This window comes from Pieris brassicae, chromosome 13 (assembly GCF_905147105.1).
Source record: "Pieris brassicae chromosome 13, ilPieBrab1.1, whole genome shotgun sequence".
Lineage (NCBI taxonomy): Eukaryota > Metazoa > Arthropoda > Insecta > Lepidoptera > Pieridae > Pieris > Pieris brassicae.
In genome coordinates, this window is record NC_059677.1 from 6,238,058 (window position 1) to 6,256,237 (window position 18,180).

Here is an 18,180-nt window from a genome sequence, read left to right on the forward strand (position 1 = left end):
GCTTGAAACCGTTTGCATTGAAAGTCACCACGGACAGTGATCGGGCCTTGATCCTAGACGTGGTCGTAGCTATTGCGGTGTGGTGGAGTCTGCAAATTGTCGCACGGACTTAAGGAGCTGGACGTGCTCGATTACGAGTTGCTTCTTGTCTTCCGCGTTGTTGGCGGATTTGAAAGCCTCGGAGAAGGCGACAAGAGCGTCGATGTCTAGCGCGTCTACGATACTAAACGCGAGATTTAAGGCGTCGCGGACCTTTTCTGATTCCGCGGCGGCCTCAGCCGTGTGGCTGAGGGCTTTAGCCGGAGGGCTCACCTTGCGTGTGGGCCTCTCCGTTATGACGGGGGTCGGCGCCGGCGCCTGGGAAGGCTTTACGGCTGCCGATTTTGTTGGCAGAGGCGGGAAGGCCTCTGACGTGAGCTGGGGAGGGCCCTCCGTAACGGGGGGCTTGGTCCAGGCACTATTCCTAGGAGGTGGGGCCGGCACGTACGTGGGCTTTGCTCCCGCGCCACGACGGACCGCATCGCGCCCCGCCGTGCGCCCAGACGCCGGCCTATGCGCCTTGGGGGCACGAGGGCACCCGCGATAATTCGCTGGGTGGCCCTGTTGCCCGCAAAGCACGCACGCCGGCGGCTCAGCGCACGGAAGCGTTCTTTTGCAGTCCGCCGTGCCGTGGTCGCCTAGGCACTTTACGCACCGTGCCCTAGCGAAACAGTTACGGGCCGCATGCCCGTAGAGTTGACAGCGGTGACACTGTCGTGTGAAGGAGTGTTTGAGGGGGGTTTCAACCCTCAGCCCCGAGAGCTTGCAACACTCTCTCAGGCTAAATATCTTTTTCCCACTCGGGGTGGGATCGAGGACAACGAGTACCATGTCGTACTCTTCTTTCGTTGTTCTCTTGAGCATGCGGAATACATCCCTTACGGGGTATCCCTGCTCAGTGAGGTCCGATTGGACTATCCCGGAGTCTATCTCCTTTGGGATGCCCTTAATGACTACCCTTAGGACGCGCTCCTCGGGTAGGGGGAAGGTGTGGCCACCGATACCTTCAGAGCGAAGGTATGAAGTTAGAAAGCGGTGGTGATCAGATGAAAAGACCTGAACGCAAAGGTTATCCCTTAGCGTTCGGGCCTTGTAATTTATCGACTTTGTGTCGAGAATTTTTGATAGGGTCGGCCAGGCGCCCTTGTCCCTAACGTATACGGGCGGGGGGGTTTTAATGCGGTCCGCGGGGGCGGGGGGCGCAGGTTTTCCCGATAAGAGGGAACTAAGATCCCTCTTCGGAGGGTTGGCGGCTTGAGTGGGCCTTTTGGCGGGGGGACCGCCGTTGGCCGAACGCTTCTTCTTCCGGCCGACGGTTTGAAAGCCGTCGCTCTCGGAAGATGAATTTTGTGCGGCTTCGTCGGCCGCTAACGCCGGAGTGGATTGGGTCGACATGACCGATGACGGGCGTGAATTTAAATCCGTCTCCTCATCGCTGGCACTTCCCACTTCAGGGAGTGGTGAGCGCGAGCGCGAGCGAGGGAGTGTAACGAATTTCGATGCCTTCGCGGAGGCATTTTTCTTCGCCTTACGCGGCGACGGCGATGGTGAACGCGGCGAATCCGCGGTTTCGGACTCGTTAAAAGCCCGCAAAGCGTCGGGGAAGCGCTCTTGGAGAAAGAGCAGTATTTTTCTTAAGTCAGGGGGTGGATCCCCGGACGCCATTCTGTTGGCGGGAAGCCAACAGTTTGACGGCGGGTGTGTACCTAGTTGCCTAAGTGTGGTGAGTACCTAAGCTAATGGTTTGCCCTAATATGTGGTGTGTCTCCGCTGGTGATAGCGGAGGTGAGGTTTGTCACCGACCTAACCAGCCCGTAGGAGATTGGGTATAAGAGCCCCTACGGATGTGACAGGACCCGTCCAACAGTGGACCTGTGTTTAGCCGGTTGCTAGAGAGTAGTTGGCGTACCTACTCCCCAATACGTGCCTACTAGGAGGCCCGGCCGTGCACAGGACTTGGAGGAAGCGGAGGGGCTGTTACGCGCCTTGAAAAAGGCACGGTGTATGCACCCCGGACAAAAACACTCCCGCACAAGGCGTTAACCCACAGATAACCGTTTGGCACCGTTAGGTGGCTATCTGAGGGCCGCAGGTAAACCCGCGTTCATAAAATGCAGCCTTCAACCCGATGTCCAAACACCGAAGACGCGAAGCGACCAATGAGAGGGCGGCAGGCAGCAAGGCAGCGATCGGGCTGACCAATGAGAGGGCAGCAGGCAGCAAGCAGCAAGGCAGCGGTCGGACAGCGCGTGCGCACTGTACAGCGGCAAGCGGCGATGACTCACTCGGAGCGAGCGAGATGGCACTACAGCACTGATGACTCACACGGAGAGAGCACTGGAGCAGACGTCCGCACGGGTCGGCGGTCGGAAGCGAAGTGAACCACCGCGTTCACGCGCGGAGAGCGCCTTTATATATAAAATCGAAAAGAGCTCGGGGGTAAGGACGGGTTTGCCGTGCGTGACAAAAAAAGAAGCGTACCTATGTGAATGAAATTGTTTATAACATAATAATAAATATATATTATCACTGGTCGGTCGGTCAGCGGATAACATTTATGCATGCATAATATATAATTATACTTATATACATACAATGTATGTGTTTTGTTTTGATTTTTCTTTATAGGTGTAGGTTAACTACTAAAGCCGACATGTTATTTAATAATACATTTTCATGGTAGATTTTATGTCAAATGTTTACTAGATATGTGGTGTATTTAGAGAGTATTTATTTATTTATTTATTTATAGTTTTTTACGCTTGTCGTTGATACTATGTGGTCTCTACGGACTCTTCGGATATATATTGTGGCCCTGAAAAGGGCCGTTTGTTTGGTTGGTTGGTTGGTACTTGATGGTACTATGATGATGATGATTATTATTATTGTCAATCGCTCTCATTATGATATAATATAATAAGAGAAATCGCCGGCGCTGAGACGACGCGGCGTCTGGATGACGTGTTCGTCTCCTACGTTGCGTACGTCACCGCCGTTGTCCCACCCCGCCGCGACGCTCACTTGGAGCTGGTGTACTTGGTGACGGCCTTGGTGCCCTCGCTGACGGCGTGCTTGGCGAGCTCGCCGGGCAGCAGGAGCCTCACGGAGGTCTGCACCTCGCGGGACGTGATCGTCGAACGCTTGTTGTAGTGAGCGAGACGAGACGCCTCAGCCGCGATCCTCTCGAAGATGTCGTTCACGAACGAGTTCATGATTGACATCGCCTTCGAAGAGATACCGGTGTCGGGATGCACCTGCTTGAGCACCTTGTAGATGTAAATGGCGTAGCTCTCCTTCCTCTTGTGCTTCTTTTTCTTTTTGTCCGATTTGGATATGTTCTTCTGTGCCTTGCCGGACTTCTTGGCCGCCTTGCCGCTGGTCTTTGGTGGCATAGTGAACGCGAGATGCGAGATGCGAGAGTTGAGAGAATGTATCGACTACTGCACACACCACACGAGAATAGCTTTTTTAAAAAATTTTTCGTCACTTCAGTATACTTCACTTTGAAAGTGTTCTTGCAACCGGTCCGGAGTTACATGGTATACGTTTCGCGGCGGCCAATCGATCGCGTCGTTACCGTTAGAACGCCGCGTGTTGGGACACGAGAGGGGGGGGGGGGGGGGGGGTGAACGGCGCCGTCGAAGGGGGCGGGGCGTTGTATTATATGTGTATCTGTCTCTATCTCCGTCTCCCTCTCCCTCTGACACGATTTATTTATGGTTATTTAAAGTAAAATTTACAACAACAACAACAAAAAAAAAAATGTACATAACATAGTATGCATGTATTGTCTATTAAGTATTACTGATTGGATGATTGCGTAAGCGAGTAATTTCGAGCGTGTTATTATTATTAAGTATGAAAAAGAAATGAAAAAAAAATTGCGAGATTTATCTATTGGTTATTGTCTATATTATATTGTAGTATAGGTAATTTAATACTAATTTGATAGAAACAAATAATCATCTACTAATATTACATTTTGTCTGATGACCGTTTTTATATATCACAGTAGTAGTAGTAGTAGTAGTAGTAGTAGTAGTAGTAGCAGTAGTAGTATACTTATAATAGATAATAATATGTAGGTAGGTATAATCTCGGTGAGATCAAAGTACGTATTATGTCGTTGAAACATTTATCTAACAAAAAATGGTGGTGGTACGGTTGCCACACCACCACCACCACCATCATTGCGTTTTAATGAATCATATTGCGGCCCTGAAAAGGGCCTTTTAGGTCGTTGCAATGACAACGATACGATTGTATTGTAATGTAATTTATGTCTTCTTCTCGGTCTTCTTGGGGAGAAGGACCGCCTGAATGTTAGGCAGTACACCGCCCTGTGCGATGGTCACGCCGGAGAGTAGCTTGTTGAGCTCCTCGTCGTTGCGTATGGCCAACTGCAGGTGACGCGGTATGATCCTGGTCTTTTTGTTGTCACGGGCCGCGTTACCGGCCAACTCGAGCACTTCGGCCGCCAGGTACTCCATAACGGCCGCAAGGTAGACCGGCGCACCGGCACCCACCCTCTCGGCGTAGTTGCCCTTCCTGAGCAGCCTGTGGATACGACCGACCGGGAACTGGAGACCTGCGCGGTTGGAACGCGACTTTGCCTTCCCCTTGACCTTGCCGCCCTTGCCACGTCCGGACATTTTGTATGATTGTTTGTTTGTACGTACACAACACGACACTACTCTACACAACTACTCGACAGCGAAACGGTAAGACTGGTGAGTGAGGTTTTTTTTTCCATAGCGACGAATTTGTTAAATATAAATTCCAACGGTATTTAACCAACCGGCCGGGTATGACAAACGACGAGGTCTACTTCTCTACGCTACTAAACGCGATTGGATGCCGGCCGAGCGAGCGAGCGATATTCAGAGAGATAGAGAGCGAGCGAGATGGGGAGGGCTGACTGACGTCCAGTACCGTATCTACGTATACATAATATTATGTAAAGAAAAAAAGTAGTATGTTTCTTTATTGTATACTAGATGGCGGTAGCATCCATCCATCGCGGTTGGAAAAAGTAGTCGAATCTTGAGATTGAATTGAGTTTTAATGACGTTTCTCTATTTTTTTTAAGTTTAATGAAATTAAGCAACACAACACAACACAAATTGTTTATTTGAATTATCAATTCCAAATAAAATAACATATATAATCTTATACGTTGTATTCTTATATTCTTATACTGTTACGTTTAACCGTCCCTCCGCGACTTATTTATATATAAAAAAAAAAAAAATAATAATAATAATAATAAATAATAATGTGAAGTAGACACTATTAATGGGTAGAAGATAGATGATAACTTCTAATGAACCTATTGTCGATTTTTATATTTCAAGTTAGGGTTTCACAGACAGACAGACAGACAGCCCGGTATGTAATATATACGTAGGTGTATAAAATATAAATCTCATATTTTTAGCACATTATTTTTTAAAGATATTTTAAAATGATGGCAATGATGTACAGTAGAAATATGAAATATGCGGGGGGCGGGGGCGGGGGGTAGTGCAATAGGTCTCCCTATTGTTTGCAACTTTTATTGCACCAACACATCTGGCAAAGGTGTAATTATTTTAGAATATTGTTTTGTCGGGCAGTCGGGCGGCGGAGGCGGAGGCGACGCTCCAGACGGGCCCGTGCGATTAACACGTATTAATTATTGTTATAGCGATTGGTAGACGACGACGACGACGACGACGAAGAAGAAGTGATCGCGACGGTGGTGGTGGTGTCGTACGGTACGGTGATTGTGGCGAAGAACGGCGGTGCTATACAGGTGTGATATGAATATATATATTTATTTATTTATTTATCGATTTATCTATTTGTCTATTTTTTGTATCTCTCGTGTGAAGTGCGCGCGTTCAACGAACTGATTGAGATGAGATGTGACGTGACGTGATGTGATGTGATGTGATGTGATGTGATGTACGATCAAGATGATCAGAGAGAATGTCTATCTATCTATATATCTCTAAGACTGAACTGTGAAGTGTTGTTTTCTAGGATCGCATTAATTAAGTGTCGCGACGGCTGTCGAGTTGCTAGCAAATAGGTAAGTTAATAATATGTATATCACTACTTTTTTTTTTTATATCTTTAACAACGTGCATTGCATACATACAGGCATTATACCAACACATGATACTAACAAAATGCACGTAAATACTATATATATATATATACAATATATATATATACAAATAGTTCAAAAACGTTTCCTTGGAAAGCTTTGCAATCGTCTACGCTTGCCTGGCGTGCCGCCGTGCCTACTATTGCACGTGTACAAACGTGTGCTTATAGCAAGCTTATTTCAAGTTTATTTATATAAAATATTTAACTTTTATAATATACATACATCTTTGCGTATATACCCCTAGCGTTGCTGTCTCGCTCTTACAACTTAATTACAAATATCTATTGATGTGTGGTTTAAGTTTTTATTTTGTTTATTACTGTTCTGTACTGTTTTTGATATTTTTAATATATAATCATATTTTTTAGGCATACACGTTGATTTAGAATATGTATATGTTTCGACAAAATAGGTAATCTCTTATTATTTATTTATTTATTTAATTATATATAAGTAATTTTATTATTACTACCTTTTCACGTTTATTTATCGATTGAAACTCTCAACTTCGGTTTCGCGAAACATATGTTAGCCCTGAAAAGGGCTTTTTGTGTGGCGTGTTTGTGCGTGTTGTTGTGTGTGTGTGTATACATACAACATCGACACAACCGACCAACTTGTGATGCGTTCGTCGCTCTTCCGTCCGGTGGCCGACCCTCCTCCTCCTCCTCCTCCTTCTTCTTCTTACCGGTGATCAGCGCACGCGAACACAGTGCGGCGGCTCGTGCGTATTGAACGTGGATTGTCGCGTTCACTTCTTGGAAGCGGCCGATGCCTTTTTAGCGGTGGCGGCCTTCGATTTGGGCGCGGCGGCTGCTGCCTTCTTCGGTTTGGGTGCTTTAGGTTTTTTGGTCGGTGGTTTCGCGCTCCTCTTCGCCTTGGAAGCGGCGGCGGTGGTCGACGCGCCCTTGCCGGACGCTGCGGCGGAGGCGGCCGCGGAGCCGCGACCTTTCTTCGGAGCGGCCGACGCGGCCGGCTTCCTCTTGGCCGCAGCGGCTGCCTTCTTGTCTTTGGCGGTGCCACCCCTTCCGCCCGCCTTGGCGGGGGACGCGGTCTCGGCGGCCGCGGCGGCGGCCTTCTTGCTCCTGGCGCCCGCACTCGCGGCGGTCTTCTTGGCGGCTTGTGCGGTCGGCTTCTTCACCGATTTGGCCGCGGAGGACGCCGCCGCGGCGGAGCCCCTGCCGCCGGAGGAAGCGGAGGCGGCCGTCGCCTTCTTCGCCGCGCCGCCGCCGGTTCCCGACTTGCTGTCTATCTTGAACGAGCCCGATGCGCCCTTGCCCTTCGTCTGAATCAGGGTGCCGGAGGCGACCGCGCGCTTGAGATACTTTCTTATGAACGGCGCCAACCTCTCGGCGTCTAGGCTATAATTCGAGGCGATGTATTTCTTGATCGCCTGCAGGGACGATCCGCTCCTCTCCTTGAGCTCTTTGATCGCGCTGTTGACCATGTCGGAAGTCTTGGGGTGCGTTGGTCTCGCCTTGGGTTTCTTCGCGGCGGCCGCCGCCGCTGCCGCTTTTGGTGCCTTCTTGGCGGGCGTCGCCGGCGCGGGTGTCTCCGATGCTACTGCTGTGTCGGCCATTTTTTTTATTTTTATTAACAATTAATTAGACACTTAACAACGTTAACACGTAAATTAACGAGTTTTTAATATATTGTAAAATTGTAGTCAATGTACAACAATGCTAAGAGTGCGCGGCGCTAGTGAGCGCCTGCCAGACGAATCAGTATACCGCGACGAGAGCTTCGTCAACTATATGCGTTTTCTCGTATTCGGCGTGGAAACTTTTCACTAACACGTCTCAGTTTGATCGGATTTTTTCCAATATATAATCGAGAAATTGCACAAAATCTCTATTCTAATTAGACTTTATGATATCCGCGACCGGTCACGACTTCGAGTCGCCCTGCAGGCGTTGGCGTGCGTTAGGTATCGACTTTTAAAGTTTGTTATTGTCGACTCGCGCGCGTACCGTTAACTTTAAATTGACAATTAAACAATTAAATCAAACGGTATTCGCACGTGCGATGTCTCCCGTTGAACGTCAAGATTCCAAGGTTCAACGGGATCCGTTCGTTTAGACAATATATTAAGATTACGATTGATTTTATCGCATCGAATGCGGCATGTTGTAGAACAGCACCACTCTCCGAGACGAGGCCGTAGAGGCGCGCGTTCTCTTCGCTCCGTAACACACAATATAAGTTTATTAATAAAATATATATTGGTAAAAGGTTGATGATAATATAACAAAAGATGTAAATAAGAAAATTTCATTAGCCCAGGAGCGATTCGGTCGCGACCTGCGGCCGTTTAGGTTAGACGTATATCTATATTGTTAATTTTCATAATATATCATATGTATATTATTATCAAAATCTCAATTACGCTATATTACGACGTGATTGTTAAAGCCGTACCGTACCGTGTACCTACTTTACATACTAAGTACATACGAAGACTTTATATTATTATCACGCTACACGTAACGTGTATGTAGGTATGTAGATAGTTAGCTTTAGATATCTATAGGGAAATGTAGCGGTTTTGCATTCGATATTAATTTTCCATCTATTAAATATAAACATGTACATACCAATATATATTGGTATATTAATTAATTTTAGGTGACGTTTAGTCGTTGTGATAACGTTTTATTTTTATTATCGAAACATATGCGGCCCTGAAAAGGGCCTTTTTATTGTTGTTGAAAAATACATAAAGTTAGGTAGGTAGGTAGGTAGGTATATATCAGTGGATATACGACCGAACCCAACTTAACCTCCGAAACCGTAGAGGGTGCGGCCCTGGCGCTTCAGAGCGTACACGACGTCCATTGCGGTGACGGTCTTCCTCTTGGCGTGCTCCGTGTAGGTTACCGCGTCGCGGATGACGTTCTCGAGGAAAACCTTGAGAACACCGCGGGTCTCCTCGTATATGAGACCGGAGATACGTTTCACGCCACCCCTGCGCGCCAGACGTCGAATCGCCGGCTTGGTGATACCCTGGATGTTATCACGGAGCACCTTCCTGTGCCGCTTCGCGCCACCTTTTCCCAATCCCTTTCCTCCCTTACCGCGACCGGTCATTGTGAACCAGCGAGTTTCGAATTGAAAACTGAGTGAATTTAAGAATCAACCAACACTGCGTACGTGCCTCACGTACTACGTTCACTGTTCGAATGCGCTTCGCGCCGATTAACTCGCGGTTTATATAGAGAAATGCCCGAACCTCGAATATATATAAGGCGGCAGTTGTCCGAGGGGTGGGGGGGGGGGGGGTATCGGTCGGTCGGTTTGTAGAGATATTCGTCCTTTAATGTTATTTTCGTTGTCGGTTACGTATGTATAATATATAATAACTACATAAATAATCAAAATGAACCCTCCAAATATGTCTACAAACTACAAACGGTAAAGACGTAATACGCAAACAAAAAAATCAATAAAAACAATTAACAAAATTATTAAACTCAGTCAACGCAACGCAACCTTAAGTGGTGCCATAAATATGTACTTAAATAATAATAAAAAATATTTATTATTATTGTGGGCGTGAGGTACTTATTGTTTTCTAAGAAACAATGTAACAATAGTGTAAAATATAGACGCATAATAGAAAATAATATATATATATATATATATTTTTTTATTTTTATTTTGTATTCTATTTCTTTTAAAACCTGTTTGTTACCGGACAGACGGTGCGATTGGTCTGTTTAGTCAAAATTTTGTAAATCGTAAAACAATTGATTAATAATTTTCTATCAGTTCATTACTTTTTTTTTATTTTATTTTAAAAGTTTTACGTTTTAATCGTTCGACACGTGATGTCTGTCTGACTGTGGCACTACTGTTGAGTGTGCACAATTAGATGCATCATTTGAATCATATGCGGCCCTGAAAAGGGCCTTTTGTTGTAGTAATAATAATAATAATAATAATATGTTATGTTATGTATACATATTACGCAAAATTAAGCACGCTCGCCGCGAATGCGTCTCGCCAGTTGGATGTCCTTGGGCATGATCGTCACTCGCTTGGCGTGAATGGCGCACAGGTTGGTGTCCTCGAAGAGACCCACCAGATACGCCTCGCTCGCCTCCTGAAGCGCCATCACGGCGGAGCTCTGGAACCTGAGGTCGGTCTTGAAGTCCTGCGCAATCTCCCTCACCAGACGTTGGAACGGCAACTTGCGGATCAACAGCTCGGTACTCTTCTGGTAGCGACGGATCTCTCTCAGCGCGACGGTGCCGGGCCTGTAACGGTGAGGCTTCTTCACGCCGCCGGTGGCGGGAGCGCTCTTGCGGGCCGCCTTGGTGGCGAGCTGCTTTCGCGGCGCCTTACCGCCGGTGGACTTACGGGCTGTCTGCTTTGTACGTGCCATTACGACGACTGCTCGAACTCGCTCACTAACTAACTCAACTCTAAAATTATACGATCACGATCGACACGTCCGTCGCGTATCAACTGTGGTGATGATATAAACCGCGTTCACGCTTTTTTTTTTTTTTTTTTTTTTTTTTTTTTGAGAATGGAATCTCGCTGTTGGCCTTAAGGGCCTTTACAGCTCAGCTCGGGCTGTTTTGGCGAGCGTAGCTCGGCCAGAATGGCGTTTTATCCCGCGGCTAGCGCAAGGGCGTCTCCTGTGAGACTCGAACCTCGGCTTGGGCCGTCGCGGGGCGGTCAATCGCCTGAAGGGCAGGACGGAAGCTCACTGTAGTGAGCGAAGTGCGAAGTAAAGGTCCTCGCCTTCCCCGGTGAAGGCGGTTTTTTACCCTAAACTGTGATTGGCTATTTTTATTATTGGCCGCGCGGGCGGCATTTAATTTATTGTTTGCTACAGTAATTGGATCGTCCGGATCCGTTAGTATGTGTCGGGGCCTCCTACGAGCCTTTTTTGTCGGGAAGGGGTAATAGTTGATGCTATTACGCACCAGCGGATTGGGATGGTGTTTAGCCTTGTCAAAGTGGCGTGTGGACGCCAACTTCATCCATTGGGCTATGGTAGGGAGCTCCAGGTCATGGTGGAGATCGACGTTTCTCACATAGAAGGGCGCACCGGTCGCGATTCTCATGAATCGCGACTGAAGCACCTGTAGTCGGTGTATATAGGAGGGGGCACAATGCGCAAAGACTACGCTAGCGTATGTCATGCACGGTCGGATGCAGGCCTTGTACAGGGTGACCTTGTGTCTTAGAGACATTTGACTCCTTTTATTTAGGAGGAAATGAAGGCGAGAGAGGACAAAATGTGCCTTCTTGCGAACGGCGGCTATGTGCTTTCGGAAAGACATGCCGCTATCGAGCGTGACTCCTAGATATTTAACGGACTTTTGCCATGGAATGGCTTGCCCGTATAGGGTTACCTCTGTCTTGAGGTGAAATTTATCCCTAGCGATAGCACCGGGGTTGCCCCTGGCAAAGAGAACTGCTACGCTTTTCTCGGGATTTATTTGGAAGCCCCATTTCCGAAACCATTCGCCTAACGACGTGGTAGCGGTCTGGAGTCTGTCCACAATGACACCTCTATCTTTATGGGTGGTATAGAGAGCGGTGTCATCGGCATAGAGGGCTAGCTCCACATTGGGAGCCCTAGGGATGTCGCCGGTATACAGCGTGAACAGAAGGGGCGAGAGGACCGAGCCCTGAGGGACTCCGGCCATGATGGGGCGAGGAGACGATAACGTTCCTTCTACGCGATAGCGCATTGAGCGGTCGGACAAGAAGTCGTGTACGATACGCACGAGTCTTAGTGGCACATTAAGGTGGTAGAGCTTGTAAACCAAGCCGTTGTGCCAGACCTTGTCGAAAGCTTTCGCTATGTCGAAGAAGAGCGCACCCGTGGCTCTCGGTTTCAGGGAGCTGTTCATCCCGGAGAGGATGTGCTCCGTGATTCGATGGACTTGATGAACGCACGAGTGGGCCGGCCTGAAGCCAAACTGCTCATCGGGAATGAGCCCCTTATCTAGGGCAAAGTCTAGGAGGCGCTTTTTAAGTACCTTCTCGTAAAGCTTGCTAAGCGTATTGAGAAGGCTGATAGGGCGGTAACTGGTGGTGTTGTTACGGGGTTTGCCTGGTTTGTGAATACCAATGACAATGGCCTCTTTCCACTGCGCCGGGAAGGTGCAGTTTTCAAGGAGGCAATTGAAAATGGACACTAGTAGGCATATGAGATGGGGCGGGAGGCACCGGAGGACCTTGTTCGAGATGGCGTCGAGACCTGGAGATTTACGAGGCAGTGAACTCTTTATTAGAGTTTTGACCTCGGCGATCGACGTAGGAGGGAGCGGCTCGGGAGGGAGGGGCAGTGCTACGATGCGTTCGACCTCGCGGTTCACGTGTTCGACGTGCGCCGGGTCGCTATGATCGAGATACGGGGTGCACTGCTCCACTAGGTTGACGGCTAAGCACTCGGCTTTTTCGTCGTCATCGAATGCGTCAGGCAGATTTGGACGCTTGAGAGGGGGCATGGACGCCACCGTGTCGGTTTTAAGGGAACGCGCGAGAGACCAATAGGCCGTGTGCGAAGGTGACAATTCGCTGGTAAGACGGTCCCAGCGTTCGTTTCTAATTTCCCGCATGCGCTCTTTGACTCGGCGCTGCGAGGCGCGGAGTGCTCTGCGGTTTTCGTCGGTCGGTGCTCTGGCGAAGGCGCGAGTCGCCGCGTTCTTCTCGGTCAATAGACGCCTCGCGTCCGGGGGAAGCTCCCAGCGTTGAGCGAACTCATCTGGGACCTTCCGGGACGACTCGGCGACCTTGGTCTGAATGTGATTAGTGACCGAGGAGATCGCGTCTAACGCGTGAGCGGACGAGACTAAATTGTCGGGGACATTTGGGAGGGCAGAGGTGTCGGCGGGCTTGAGGGCCTCGTCTAACTTCTGCCAGTCGACAATGGACTTGAACCTCTTCTCTCGAGTGTTAGGAGGGCCGAATTCAAAGTGAACCGGGAAGTGGTCCGAGTCTAACTCGTGTAACGTCTCTACGCTTCGCGGCTGTAGTGCCACGTTACGTAAAACCGCTACGTCTATGACGTCCGTTGAGAGAAGGCCGTTGCCTGTTATGCCACGGCGAGTCGGTTGTATGGGGGCAATGACGTTGAAATTGAGCACGTCTATAAGCCTATTGAGGGCTAACCCATTAGGGTTTTGTTTTGAACTATTCCAGTCCCCGTGTTTGCTATTGAGATCCCCGACTAATAAGACCGAGGGGCCCATCGCAAACAGGGTTCTGAGATCGCTCTCTAGTATGACCTTGGCGGGAGGGAGGTACACCGACGCGATAATAATCGGCTGATGGCCGGTCATGGCTACGCGCAACACAGAGCACTCTATGTTGGTAAGGGAGGGCGGGTCTAACGGCGAGCAGTGAAGCGCTCGTCTATAATAAATGAGCGTACCGCCTTTCGCCGTAGGTCGGTCGTTTCGCACTACGTTGTAATTTGCGAATCTGGGAGCGCGAACGCTGGGCTTGAGGAAAGATTCCTGTACTAGGAAAATATCTATTTGGTGGCGAACGAGGAAATCTCGAACCAAATCTGCCTGCGGCTTGAAACCGTTTGCATTGAAAGTCACCACGGACAGTGATCGAGCCTTGATCCTAGACGTGGTCGTAGCTATTGCGGTGTGGTGGAGTCTGCAAATTGTCGCACGGACTTAAGGAGCTGGACGTGCTCGATTACGAGTTGCTTCTTGTCTTCCGCGTTGTTGGCGGATTTGAAAGCCTCGGAGAAGGCGACAAGAGCGTCGATGTCTAGCGCGTCTACGATACTAAACGCGAGATTTAAGGCGTCGCGGACCTTTTCTGATTCCGCGGCGGCCTCAGCCGTGTGGCTGAGGGCTTTAGCCGGAGGGCTCACCTTGCGTGTGGGCCTCTCCGTTATGACGGGGGTCGGCGCCGGCGCCTGGGAAGGCTTTACGGCTGCCGATTTTGTTGGCAGAGGCGGGAAGGCCTCTGACGTGAGCTGGGGAGGGCCCTCCGTAACGGGGGGCTTGGTCCAGGCACTATTCCTAGGAGGTGGGGCCGGCACGTACGTGGGCTTTGCTCCCGCGCCACGACGGACCGCATCGCGCCCCGCCGTGCGCCCAGACGCCGGCTTATGCGCCTTGGGGGCACGAGGGCACCCGCGATAATTCGCTGGGTGGCCCTGTTGCCCGCAAAGCACGCACGCCGGCGGCTCAGCGCACGGAAGCGTTCTTTTGCAGTCCGCCGTGCCGTGGTCGCCTAGGCACTTTACGCACCGTGCCCTAGCGAAACAGTTACGGGCCGCATGCCCGTAGAGTTGACAGCGGTGACACTGTCGTGTGAAGGAGTGTTTGAGGGGGGTTTCAACCCTCAGCCCCGAGAGCTTGCAACACTCTCTCAGGCTAAATATCTTTTTCCCACTCGGGGTGGGATCGAGGACAACGAGTACCATGTCGTACTCTTCTTTCGTTGTTCTCTTGAGCATGCGGAATACATCCCTTACGGGGTATCCCTGCTCAGTGAGGTCCGATTGGACTATCCCGGAGTCTATCTCCTTTGGGATGCCCTTAATGACTACCCTTAGGACGCGCTCCTCGGGTAGGGGGAAGGTGTGGCCACCGATACCTTCAGAGCGAAGGTATGAAGTTAGAAAGCGGTGGTGATCAGATGAAAAGACCTGAACGCAAAGGTTATCCCTTAGCGTTCGGGCCTTGTAATTTATCGACTTTGTGTCGAGAATTTTTGATAGGGTCGGCCAGGCGCCCTTGTCCCTAACGTATACGGGCGGGGGGGTTTTAATGCGGTCCGCGGGGGCGGGGGGCGCAGGTTTTCCCGATAAGAGGGAACTAAGATCCCTCTTCGGAGGGTTGGCGGCTTGAGTGGGCCTTTTGGCGGGGGGACCGCCGTTGGCCGAACGCTTCTTCTTCCGGCCGACGGTTTGAAAGCCGTCGCTCTCGGAAGATGAATTTTGTGCGGCTTCGTCGGCCGCTAACGCCGGAGTGGATTGGGTCGACATGACCGATGACGGGCGTGAATTTAAACCCGTCTCCTCATCGCTGGCACTTCCCACTTCAGGGAGTGGTGAGCGCGAGCGCGAGCGAGGGAGTGTAACGAATTTCGATGCCTTCGCGGAGGCATTTTTCTTCGCCTTACGCGGCGACGGCGATGGTGAACGCGGCGAATCCGCGGTTTCGGACTCGTTAAAAGCCCGCAAAGCGTCGGGGAAGCGCTCTTGGAGAAAGAGCAGTATTTTTCTTAAGTCAGGGGGTGGATCCCCGGACGCCATTCTGTTGGCGGGAAGCCAACAGTTTGACGGCGGGTGTGTACCTAGTTGCCTAAGTGTGGTGAGTACCTAAGCTAATGGTTTGCCCTAATATGTGGTGTGTCTCCGCTGGTGATAGCGGAGGTGAGGTTTGTCACCGACCTAACCAGCCCGTAGGAGATTGGGTATAAGAGCCCCTACGGATGTGACAGGACCCGTCCAACAGTGGACCTGTGTTTAGCCGGTTGCTAGAGAGTAGTTGGCGTACCTACTCCCCAATACGTGCCTACTAGGAGGCCCGGCCGTGCACAGGACTTGGAGGAAGCGGAGGGGCTGTTACGCGCCTTGAAAAAGGCACGGTGTATGCACCCCGGACAAAAACACTCCCGCACAAGGCGTTAACCCACAGATAACCGTTTGGCACCGTTAGGTGGCTATCTGAGGGCCGCAGGTAAACCCGCGTTCATAAAATGCAGCCTTCAACCCGATGTCCAAACACCGAAGACGCGAAGCGACCAATGAGAGGGCGGCAGGCAGCAAGGCAGCGATCGGGCTGACCAATGAGAGGGCAGCAGGCAGCAAGCAGCAAGGCAGCGGTCGGACAGCGCGTGCGCACTGTACAGCGGCAAGCGGCGATGACTCACTCGGAGCGAGCGAGATGGCACTACAGCACTGATGACTCACACGGAGAGAGCACTGGAGCAGACGTCCGCACGGGTCGGCGGTCGGAAGCGAAGTGCGGCCCTGGCGCTTCAGAGCGTACACGACGTCCATTGCGGTGACGGTCTTCCTCTTGGCGTGCTCCGTGTAGGTTACCGCGTCGCGGATGACGTTCTCGAGGAAAACCTTGAGAACACCGCGGGTCTCCTCGTATATGAGACCGGAGATACGTTTCACGCCACCCCTGCGCGCCAGACGTCGAATCGCAGGCTTGGTGATACCCTGGATGTTATCACGGAGCACCTTCCTGTGCCGCTTCGCGCCACCTTTTCCCAATCCCTTTCCTCCCTTACCGCGACCGGTCATTGTGAACCAGCGAGTTTCGAATTGAAAACTGAGTGAATTTAAGAATCAACCAACACTGCGTACGTGCCTCACGTACTACGTTCACTGTTCGAATGCGCTTCGCGCCGATTAACTCGCGGTTTATATAGAGAAATGCCCGAACCTCGAATATATATAAGGCGGCAGTTGTCCGAGGGGTGGGGGGGGGGGGGGTATCGGTCGGTCGGTTTGTAGAGATATTCGTCCTTTAATGTTATTTTCGTTGTCGGTTACGTATGTATAATATATAATAACTACATAAATAATCAAAATGAACCCTCCAAATATGTCTACAAACTACAAACGGTAAAGACGTAATACGCAAACAAAAAAATCAATAAAAACAATTAACAAAATTATTAAACTCAGTCAACGCAACGCAACCTTAAGTGGTGCCATAAATATGTACTTAAATAATAATAAAAAATATTTATTATTATTGTGGGCGTGAGGTACTTATTGTTTTCTAAGAAACAATGTAACAATAGTGTAAAATATAGACGCATAATAGAAAATAATATATATATATATATATATATTTTTATTTTTATTTTGTATTCTATTTCTTTTAAAACCTGTTTGTTACCGGACAGACGGTGCGATTGGTCTGTTTAGTCAAAATTTTGTAAATCGTAAAACAATTGATTAATAATTTTCTATCAGTTCATTACTTTTTTTTTATTTTATTTTAAAAGTTTTACGTTTTAATCGTTCGACACGTGATGTCTGTCTGACTGTGGCACTACTGTTGAGTGTGCACAATTAGATGCATCATTTGAATCATATGCGGCCCTGAAAAGGGCCTTTTGTTGTAGTAATAATAATAATAATAATAATATGTTATGTTATGTATACATATTACGCAAAATTAAGCACGCTCGCCGCGAATGCGTCTCGCCAGTTGGATGTCCTTGGGCATGATCGTCACTCGCTTGGCGTGAATGGCGCACAGGTTGGTGTCCTCGAAGAGACCCACCAGATACGCCTCGCTCGCCTCCTGAAGCGCCATCACGGCGGAGCTCTGGAACCTGAGGTCGGTCTTGAAGTCCTGCGCAATCTCCCTCACCAGACGTTGGAACGGCAACTTGCGGATCAACAGCTCGGTACTCTTCTGGTAGCGACGGATCTCTCTCAGCGCGACGGTGCCGGGCCTGTAACGGTGAGGCTTCTTCACGCCGCCGGTGGCGGGAGCGCTCTTGCGGGCCGCCTTGGTGGCGAGCTGCTTTCGCGGCGCCTTACCGCCGGTGGACTTACGGGCTGTCTGCTTTGTACGTGCCATTACGACGACTGCTCGAACTCGCTCACTAACTAACTCAACTCTAAAATTATACGATCACGATCGACACGTCCGTCGCGTATCAACTGTGGTGATGATATAAACCGCGTTCACGCGCGGAGAGCGCCTTTATATATAAAATCGAAAAGAGCTCGGGGGTAAGGACGGGTTTGCCGTGCGTGACAAAAAAAGAAGCGTACCTATGTGAATGAAATTGTTTATAACATAATAATAAATATATATTATCACTGGTCGGTCGGTCAGCGGATAACATTTATGCATGCATAATATATAATTATACTTATATACATACAATGTATGTGTTTTGTTTTGATTTTTCTTTATAGGTGTAGGTTAACTACTAAAGCCGACATGTTATTTAATAATACATTTTCATGGTAGATTTTATGTCAAATGTTTACTAGATATGTGGTGTATTTAGAG

General features: G+C 49.4%; 5 protein-coding genes across 5 annotated transcripts; all 5 read right to left on the minus strand.

The window, feature by feature from the left end:
* Positions 1-2,848: 2,848 nt before the first annotated feature.
* LOC123717714 (histone H2B) lies at positions 2,849-3,499 on the minus strand. The gene has a single exon (XM_045673856.1). The coding sequence runs from the start codon at positions 3,429-3,431 to the stop codon at positions 3,057-3,059; it is 375 nt and encodes a 124-aa protein (XP_045529812.1). The 5' UTR covers positions 3,432-3,499; the 3' UTR covers positions 2,849-3,056.
* Positions 3,500-4,249: 750 nt separating this feature from the next.
* Positions 4,250-4,764, minus strand: LOC123717723 (histone H2A). Its single transcript, XM_045673865.1, has one exon. It carries the CDS (start codon positions 4,689-4,691, stop codon positions 4,317-4,319), a length of 375 nt encoding a protein of 124 aa, XP_045529821.1. The 5' UTR covers positions 4,692-4,764; the 3' UTR covers positions 4,250-4,316.
* A 1,799-nt stretch (positions 4,765-6,563) lies between these two features.
* On the minus strand, positions 6,564-7,858 carry LOC123717700 (late histone H1-like). Its single transcript, XM_045673841.1, has one exon. It carries the CDS (start codon positions 7,770-7,772, stop codon positions 6,945-6,947), a length of 828 nt encoding a protein of 275 aa, XP_045529797.1. The 5' UTR covers positions 7,773-7,858; the 3' UTR covers positions 6,564-6,944.
* Positions 7,859-8,836: 978 nt separating this feature from the next.
* Positions 8,837-9,359, minus strand: LOC123717725 (histone H4). The gene has a single exon (XM_045673867.1). The coding sequence runs from the start codon at positions 9,278-9,280 to the stop codon at positions 8,969-8,971; it is 312 nt and encodes a 103-aa protein (XP_045529823.1). The 5' UTR covers positions 9,281-9,359; the 3' UTR covers positions 8,837-8,968.
* A 575-nt stretch (positions 9,360-9,934) lies between these two features.
* Positions 9,935-18,169, minus strand: LOC123717867 (histone H3-like centromeric protein CSE4). Its single transcript, XM_045674115.1, has 2 exons — positions 17,337-18,169; positions 9,935-10,633 (listed from the first exon to the last, which is right to left on the minus strand). Exons 1-2 carry the CDS (start codon positions 17,737-17,739, stop codon positions 10,167-10,169), a joined length of 870 nt encoding a protein of 289 aa, XP_045530071.1. The 5' UTR covers positions 17,740-18,169; the 3' UTR covers positions 9,935-10,166.
* Between the last annotated feature and the right edge of the window lie 11 nt (positions 18,170-18,180).

Bases quoted from the DNA above. Each gene is read 5' to 3' on its own strand.
- LOC123717725 (XM_045673867.1), bottom strand. From the start codon at position 9,280: ATGACCGGTCGCGGTAAGGGAGGAAAGGGATTGGGAAAAGGTGGCGCG.
- LOC123717723 (XM_045673865.1), bottom strand. From the start codon at position 4,691: ATGTCCGGACGTGGCAAGGGCGGCAAGGTCAAGGGGAAGGCAAAGTCG.
- LOC123717867 (XM_045674115.1), bottom strand. From the start codon at position 17,739: ATGGCACGTACAAAGCAGACAGCCCGTAAGTCCACCGGCGGTAAGGCG. The intron at 10,634-17,336 runs GTGCTTAATTTT...CGTGTCGATCGT, and splicing joins GAGACGCATTCGCGGCGAGC to GATCGTATAATTTTAGAGTT.
- LOC123717714 (XM_045673856.1), bottom strand. From the start codon at position 3,431: ATGCCACCAAAGACCAGCGGCAAGGCGGCCAAGAAGTCCGGCAAGGCA.
- LOC123717700 (XM_045673841.1), bottom strand. From the start codon at position 7,772: ATGGCCGACACAGCAGTAGCATCGGAGACACCCGCGCCGGCGACGCCC.